The 7,602-nt window shown below is 40.8% G+C and overlaps 2 protein-coding genes across 5 annotated transcripts; one reads left to right on the top strand and one right to left on the bottom strand.

Annotated features, from left to right (window-relative positions):
* Nucleotides 1-2,404: 2,404 nt before the first annotated feature.
* Nucleotides 2,405-4,231, top strand: LOC124182356 (protein ANTAGONIST OF LIKE HETEROCHROMATIN PROTEIN 1-like). Of its 3 annotated transcripts, XM_046569501.1 has the most exons (4): nt 2,430-2,524; nt 2,605-2,641; nt 2,853-3,162; nt 3,263-4,231. In XM_046569501.1, the coding sequence occupies exons 3-4, from the start codon at nt 2,855-2,857 to the stop codon at nt 4,143-4,145; spliced, it is 1,191 nt and encodes a 396-aa protein (XP_046425457.1). In that variant the 5' UTR covers nt 2,430-2,524; nt 2,605-2,641; nt 2,853-2,854; the 3' UTR covers nt 4,146-4,231. The 3 variants fall into 3 exon arrangements, with proteins under 3 accessions (XP_046425458.1, XP_046425457.1, XP_046425459.1); XM_046569502.1 differs by lacking the exon at nt 2,605-2,641 and having other exon boundaries at nt 2,405-2,524; XM_046569503.1 differs by lacking the exon at nt 2,605-2,641 and having other exon boundaries at nt 2,481-2,524; nt 2,818-3,162.
* A 119-nt stretch (nt 4,232-4,350) lies between these two features.
* Nucleotides 4,351-6,573, bottom strand: LOC124182357 (transcription factor Adf-1-like). 2 transcript variants are annotated; one of them, XM_046569505.1, is made up of 4 exons: nt 6,442-6,573; nt 5,935-6,186; nt 5,430-5,592; nt 4,351-5,331 (listed from the first exon to the last, which is right to left on the bottom strand). In XM_046569505.1, the coding sequence occupies exons 2-4, from the start codon at nt 6,182-6,184 to the stop codon at nt 4,683-4,685; spliced, it is 1,062 nt and encodes a 353-aa protein (XP_046425461.1). In that variant the 5' UTR covers nt 6,185-6,186; nt 6,442-6,573; the 3' UTR covers nt 4,351-4,682. The 2 variants fall into 2 exon arrangements, with proteins under 2 accessions (XP_046425461.1, XP_046425460.1); XM_046569504.1 differs by having other exon boundaries at nt 5,935-6,201; nt 6,442-6,572.
* Nucleotides 6,574-7,602: the final 1,029 nt, after the last annotated feature.

Here is a 7,602-nt window from a genome sequence, read left to right as displayed (position 1 = left end):
GAGAGAATAAGAGAGAGAGAGAGAGAGAGAAAGAGAGAAATTATTATTAACAAAAGAAACCTCTTCCCGCTTTTATTCAGTCAGATACTAACACAAAGATTGAAGGAGATCTTGAAAAACAGTTGATATTGAATGACCAATCGACCCAAAATATTCAAATATTTAGCGGACTGAACATTCCGGATTACAGATATTATTCCGACGACGGTATAATCCCTCGCGAGTCTTACTTCTAGCCGACGCATTGTTCGCGGAAAGTAGCGCGCGGCCCAAAACAATTTTTTCTATCGCCCGCTATAGTTGTTGACAACTCACGACCGAGACCGTATTTCTTACTCGTGACCGCGTATTGACACTCAGGATCAGCCGTGTGTATGTCGCTCGCCCATCCGTGTTCGTTACAAGCAGTATTGTAAATCGTAAACAATAATACATGCCTTCGTTGCCGTCTGTAAAAGACGCGTGGATATATTTATTAACTGCAGCGGAAATACGTCACGAGCTAAGATAGCGTGCATTATCAGCAGAAGGAACTTTACCGACTTTACGAGATCGTTTAATCCGATTCTACCGAATTTCTCGCGGAGAAATGGCTGATCCCGCAACTCCCGATAAAACGATGCTTGATGCCGAAGCCGGCACCTCGTCTTTACAAATACCGACGGACGAAAGACAAAGCCCACAATCGACGCGTGAAATCGGAATAAGCACAGAAAATAATATGTCGTTAAATAATACTTCTCCCGGTAATATGCATGATTCATCGTCAAACCAAAACAGCGCTCCGGCTATCGATGTCAGAGGTTTTTTGGAACACCGAACGCAAAATATAGACACTGCGCGAGAATACCTCCCGATACCGCCTAGCTTTACAGCGCGTCGCGAAGCTCCCCCGTTCCATCATAACACGCCGCGACAACCTTTCGACTCATTCCCGACAGCTCAACCGCCGCGTTTTAATAATAACACCCCAAATACGCTCGCTGCATACGAGGCTATGCGAAAATGGAATCTAAAATTTGCAGGAACGCGTAATGAAGATTCCGAAGCTTTCTTAACGCGAATAGAGGAGGGTAGAACCTTGTTTAATTTACGCGATAATGACATCCTTAACAGTCTCCCGTTTTTCCTCTCTGGAGTAGCTTTATACTGGTTCCGAAGCAAACGACCTCAATGGCACGGTTTCTCCGATTTCGAACGCGTTTGGCGTTATAGGTTCGGTGATCCGAATTTACAGTTCACATTGCGTGAAGAGATCCGTAACCGTACGCAAGGCGAAAACGAGCCAGTCATCGATTACCTCACATATATGCGTGCGTATTTTAATCGATTGTATCCCAGATTCTCCCACGACGAGGAGATGGATTATGCCTATCGAAACCTGCTACCGCGTTTTCAAGTGTTAATAAGAAGGGGAAATCTCGAAGATCTTGATGATTCAGAGGATACCGCCCGACAATTGGAGACGAGTTTTGCGGCAAGTAATAGATATCCCGCACCACCGACTCCCGAAAACTCACTGCTACCGGAACTAGCATATCGCGGAAGCCGCGCTAACTCCCGTCAATCGCGATTCGCGTTAGCCAACTTAAATCTAGAGGACGAACCAAACGATAACGTTAATGCTGCGTATAAAACACCTATTCGAGAAAATCGATCAAACTCGAACGTTAAGAGAAAACTCCCGGATCCCAGAACTGACACGCGTTATAACCAACGACCACCTAGGAATAATACCGGCAACCGGAATCACTACAGTCAGAATGAAAACCCGAATAACGTTAACTCGCCTGTAACTTCTACCGCTCCGTCTACCGACTCCAATCCATTTGTACCGTCTACCGAACAAATAACTGCATGCACACGCCCCAGATTTGCGTGTTACAATTGCCAGCAATCCGGACATCATCAGAGACAGTGCACCGCGCCGCGCACAAAATTTTGCTTCACGTGCGGATTGACAGGATACACTGTGACGTTGCACCTAGAGTGCAAGTCATAACAAACCCCAAACCCGCGGGAAAGAGCCGAACGGGTGAGTCCTGTCCCGTCGGGAAAGGCCCGAACATAACCGAAGCCCCCCGACGCTCGGCAGAGCCGAGCGCCAGGAGCATTACGACCCCGACCTGCGAGGCAGTACCACGTCGCCGAAGCAAAGTCCACGAGAAACGAAGAGGGAGAGAAAGAGAGAGAGAGAGAGAGAGAGAGAGAAAGAGACCCCGACACGCACACACCGTCACACGCACACCATTCTACACCCACGCCGACGACGCCAGGTTAAGGTCGAAGCACATAAAATTACAGAGGCCATGGGCAGAATGCAGAAGCCGTAGCGCATGCGCAATTGCGAAAGTCCAGTAGAGCCATATGGCTTCTGCATTCTGCCCATGGCTTATGGATTTTTAATCTACATAAAAATCCATAAGCCATATTCCATGGCATAACAAACATAGAAGCGTGCGTGATTGTACCACTGTTGATTACCTGCAACTCAAAAGAATAGGATATACATTTTAACAGACAGGTAGGCTCTTTTATTGTTCAATAATTAATGTAGGTAAAATTACATACTGGACATGGGTGTCAATATTTCGTCTTTTGTAGATACAACTTTGAATCCTGGGCAGTGTAACATTTTAAGGTTAGGCGGATTTACGCACATGATTTCTCCAATTCATTTTTTGGTCAATTATTAAGAACAATATCTTCGTTAATGTTTTGTTCGATATATTAATCTCAGTATTTTATCTTGGACATTCTACAGTTTAAGTGATTTTTACAATTCAAATTTTTAATATAATTATATTTTTTGTTTAGATTGAATTTCGAATCATAATGAATTTTTATTATAGGAATGGATGACTCTGATTTATTGTTAATTTCCTCGGTTTATCTGGGAGCAATTTTGGTAAATCGCCGAAGAGAGAGAATACGTCGGCGGCGCAGACGTTTGTGGGTCCGACCAATTAACATGCGCAGACGGCAGCAGGGTGCTTTCCACAATCTCTTTCAAGAGTTGAAAACTGATCCGCAGATGTTCTGGAAATATGCTCGTATGACACTTCCATCATTCCAGAACTTATTGGATATTGCAAATCCAAGTTTGTTAAAAAGAAGTCCACGTGCTATTAATCCTGAACAACGACTCGCTTTGACGCTACGGTATTAATTTGTATAAGTCAAGATGTAATTCTACGTAGATAAATAAGTATAATACAATACGTATCCATTCAATATCGTCATATGTATTTTTACCTTTCAGATTTTTAAGTGGAGACAAAGTTCCTGCCATAGCGTTTGCTTATCGTGTTGGTCTGTCAACAGTGCATAAGATAATCAAAGAGACCAGCGACGCATTGGGGAGAGTTCTTGGCCACAGATATCTTCAAGCGCCTTCGAAAGAAGAATATTTACAAATTGCTGAAGGCTTTTGGCAACTATGGAATTTTCCACATTGCTTGGGGGCGATCGATGGTAAACATGTCGATGCACAATGTCCGCCCAACTCTGGCACTCTGTACTTCAATTATCACAAGAGATACAGCGTAGTACTGATGGCTGTATGTGATCATAATTACAAATTCACACTAGTTGATATCGGCTCCGCTGGTAAGAACAGTGATGGTGGAATTTTCGCAATTAGCGACTTGAATCCTGAAAACCGGCAGCTAAATATCCCTGAAGGAGCCAGCAAATTGAGCGGAAGCGACATTCAAATGCCTTATTTTTTCATCGGAGACGAAGCATTTCCTATCGGTAAACATTTGATGAGGCCTTTCACAGGAAATTATCTTGGCGAACGTAAAAATATCTTCAATTATCGACTGTCTCGAGCACGGCGTATAATAGAAAATTCGTTTGGGATTTTAGCTAAAAAATGGGCAATTTACAATCGACCCATTGTTGCGATTCCAGAAAATATAAATAAATATATTTTAACAACTGTGTGTTTACACAATTACATCCGCCACCAAGAAGGTGACAATATTCAGTTTCAAAACAACGATGAAGTTATCGAGAATATCGAAAATGGGATTGCATATGCAGTAAACGTAAGAGAAACTTTGAGCAATTATTTCTTAACACCACCGGGAATGGTAAATTGGCAGTACGATTATGTGACTAGGGGGCAAAATCTAGACTAAAAAAATTAATCGACGTACGACTCACTTGTATATTATATTGTAATATTTATTGCTGGTCCCGATTCACTAATAATATATACCATCAACAATAACATATTATGCGATACTTAATCTTATTAAAAGGATTATTCTTACATCAGTTTGTAAGTTATTTCCACTATTCATAAAATCACTGTTTTTTTTTAAGTTTGAACACTGCAGGTAAGTTTGGTGGTTAACTGACTTGAATAAAAATATAAAATTAAGAATAGAATCTCTTATACATATGTAGAAATTATCGTAATGAGAAATTTTCAACAGGTCTCGCCTTTATATGATAATGAATTAATGAAGAAAAATATTATATTTATATGATATGACTTAACATGATAATGCCTTTGACTAGACATGATAATTTTCAGTTTTTAATGTTTTTATAATCTAATAGTCACTCACACAGCCAATTAAACAACGTTTAATTCCACCTGACCACTTTGTAGACAAACTCATCCAAAAGTTCTTTCTCCATAGCAAAAAAATATATTGGAGAAAAACTATCTAATCTTTTTTGGGGCTACTATTCTGCCATAAAATTTTCAGGATTTCTCGTTTTTTATTGATTTTTTCATCCTCCTTCATTCTATTCAATTCTGTCACAATTAAATTGCCGAAAGAATGGTCGTGATCGTTACATGTTTGTTCAGGTTTTTTCTTATTTACCAAATGCGCTGTAACTACCTTATTAAAATTAATGAAAGATGCTTCAAATCCATCATTCTCTGCTTCTTTTTTTTTAAAGTCTTTTTTTATCGTTATATATGGATTAAATCTGCCCTTCGTATATGATGGTGGTTTCTTGAAAGTGTTGGGAGTTTCATGTATTGTGGGTGACGCTAGTGGAGACTGATATGATGATTCATTCGACGTGGACGCTGATCGATTTTCAAACTCGTTTACAGTGAAATCTGTTGAAAAAGACGATGATGATGACGCTTCCTCAAAATTCATCACTTCGGGTGTCGTGCATGGAGTCGGTCGATTTGTTGATTCCGATACATTGATGATATCTTGTTGCGATGAACTGCTGTGGATTTCCGAAGTGAAATCGCCTTGCTGCTGCACCCATTTTGAGATTGCCTGATTTCGACTCTCGCTTTGCTGATGAGTTGAACTGAATGGTTGTGTCATCTTGACATTGCTGACCGATCTGAGGAGATATTTAATTCAATTTGTAGATCCACAAGAGTACAATTTTTTACTAATATGATGTAAGAGTCTGCAAAATATAAAGTTGAGAAATCTCACGATCGAGTTTTTACGAATTTATCTATAAATCGCATGGCTTCGAAGTGTACGAATCCTCGCCGTTGAGCCGCTCCACTTCCGCTCTTATTCTCAGTATTTTTTTTTTTTTTTTCTTTCGAGTAAGATTCCCTTAATCGAGTCCAACGAGTGGAGCAAATTTGAGCTGTAATTGAATTTATGAGAAATTTGTTTGAAAACATTTATTGCACAATAGCATAGCAGTTTTTCAGTATTTGATCTATTTTTTACACATCGAGTTATTTTTGATAAAGGATCAACTTAAAAATGATGAATTGTGTGCTTTTGTGGAAGTTCATGAAGTGATGTGAGTGTAGTACACATTGATAAGAATTATATATTACAAAGAAAGTGATAGAGATGCAAATCACATTGCAAATGTCTGCAAGAGAAATCTGTCATTCGAATTCAATCATCGACCTTAATTTAGAGTGAGCAAGGTTGCTCATATAAGAATACTTCATTGGAAAACAAAAATAATACTGACGAGTCGCATTCAAAACTCCGGCTATCTCCACCCAGGAGTTCTCTTTTTTAATGGCATCGCGGTAGTCTTTGCAGCTTGTATCGTACAGATGCGGATAGCTTTTAACCGCATCTATCAAGATTTCATCAAAACCTCGCTCTTCTTGATTTTGCAGTACCACTTGAGAATCCAAATTTTCTTGCATTCCACAGTCTTCGAAATTCCTTGAATTATTGCTTCGTCGACAGTAATCCGTATGATCGTTGTCCATGTCTATAACGGCAAGATCTGAATATTCATATGGAATATAAAGAAAATCATCATACAACCGATGTATTGTAATAATTAGATAATAAATTATTGATGTGGTAAATTTGAGTTGGAGAAATCATGCACGTAAATCCGCCTAACCTCAAAATGTTACACTGCCCAGGATTCAAAGTTGTATTTACAAAAGACGAAATATTGACACCCATGTCCAGTATGTAATTTTACCTACATTAATTATTGAACAATAAAAGTGCCTACCTGTCTGTTAAAATGTATATCCTATTCTTTTGAGTTGCAGGTAATCAACAGTGGTACAATCACGCACGCTGCTGTGTTTGTTATGCCATGGAATATGGCTTATGGATTTTTATGTAGATTGAAAATCCATAAGCCATGGGCAGAATGCAGAAGCCATATGGCTCTACTGGACTTTCGCAATTGCGCATGCGCTACGGCTTCTGCATTCTGCCCATGGCCCCTGTAATTTTATGTGCTTCGACCTTTAGCCTGCATTCTACCGCCGATCTGCTCCTCCCCTCGAAATATCAACCCTTTCTACCTCACACTCCCCGTCACACTACACCACCCTCCCCTCGCAATACCAACCCTTCCGACCTCATATTCCCCGTCACCTCCCACACTCCTCCGCCCCCCCCGCCCCCCCCCCCCCGCGCGCGCGTACCTGTAAGTTGGTATTAAGTAACGCTAAGGGCTGAGGCGTGATCAGCCCCCGCTCAAGTCTACAACCCTTTTGTACCTCTTAGTTTAAGTCGACCCCTTTTGCAAAAATACACACACCAAGTTTTACCTTTCACATCCGCCCCGTCTCTAATTGTTTCTTCCCCCCTCCACATTATTCGTGCGGACTCAAAACCCGTCACAAATTGGCGCCCAACGTAAATTACCCACATTTTTACCCCAAATACGAACAATTAAAAGACAAAACACAGGAATAAACGCTAACAAAGTACACACAGACTCACGAAACAAAGCTACACAGTCACGAAAATTCGAATAAAGACAGTTGAACACACACACTACCAAACACGAGACACACAATGGCAGACCAAGGACACAGAGAACCGCAAGGCCTAGCGCGCGAATACATGGACATACACACACCCGAACGCAACCAAAACTACTCGACACAGAGCGAGCCGCGCGCGACACGAGATCAACAAACGCCGACCCAACCGCAGGAAATAAATAGAAGACGCTCGATAAATTCACCAAACGCAATAAATATAATCGATGCAGCTATCATAGAGAATACACACAATTTACATAGTACACAAATTCAACATCAAGAAAGCCCAGAACCAACAAATCCCACACAAACATACAATACAATCCCAACACCTACACACACGCAAACTAACACGGTAACAACCAGTCAAACGAACCGACACTTCACGGGAA

This window comes from Neodiprion fabricii, chromosome 5 (assembly GCF_021155785.1).
Source record: "Neodiprion fabricii isolate iyNeoFabr1 chromosome 5, iyNeoFabr1.1, whole genome shotgun sequence".
In the NCBI taxonomy this organism is placed as follows: domain Eukaryota; kingdom Metazoa; phylum Arthropoda; class Insecta; order Hymenoptera; family Diprionidae; genus Neodiprion; species Neodiprion fabricii.
Note: the sequence above shows the minus strand (reverse complement) of the source record. Positions and strands in the feature narration are given on the sequence as shown.

What these genes read in the sequence shown, in the direction of transcription:
- LOC124182357 (XM_046569505.1), bottom strand. Translation starts at nt 6,184, where the DNA reads ATGGACAACGATCATACGGATTACTGTCGACGAAGCAATAATTCAAGG. An exon ending in CGGAGTTTTGAATGCGACTC is followed by an intron (nt 5,593 to 5,934) that starts GTCAGTATTATT and finishes ATTCAATTACAG; the next exon opens with CTCAAATTTGCTCCACTCGT. An exon ending in AAATTCGTAAAAACTCGATC is followed by an intron (nt 5,332 to 5,429) that starts GTGAGATTTCTC and finishes ATATCTCCTCAG; the next exon opens with ATCGGTCAGCAATGTCAAGA.
- LOC124182356 (XM_046569502.1), top strand. Translation starts at nt 2,855, where the DNA reads ATGGATGACTCTGATTTATTGTTAATTTCCTCGGTTTATCTGGGAGCA. An exon ending in CGACTCGCTTTGACGCTACG is followed by an intron (nt 3,163 to 3,262) that starts GTATTAATTTGT and finishes TTTACCTTTCAG; the next exon opens with ATTTTTAAGTGGAGACAAAG.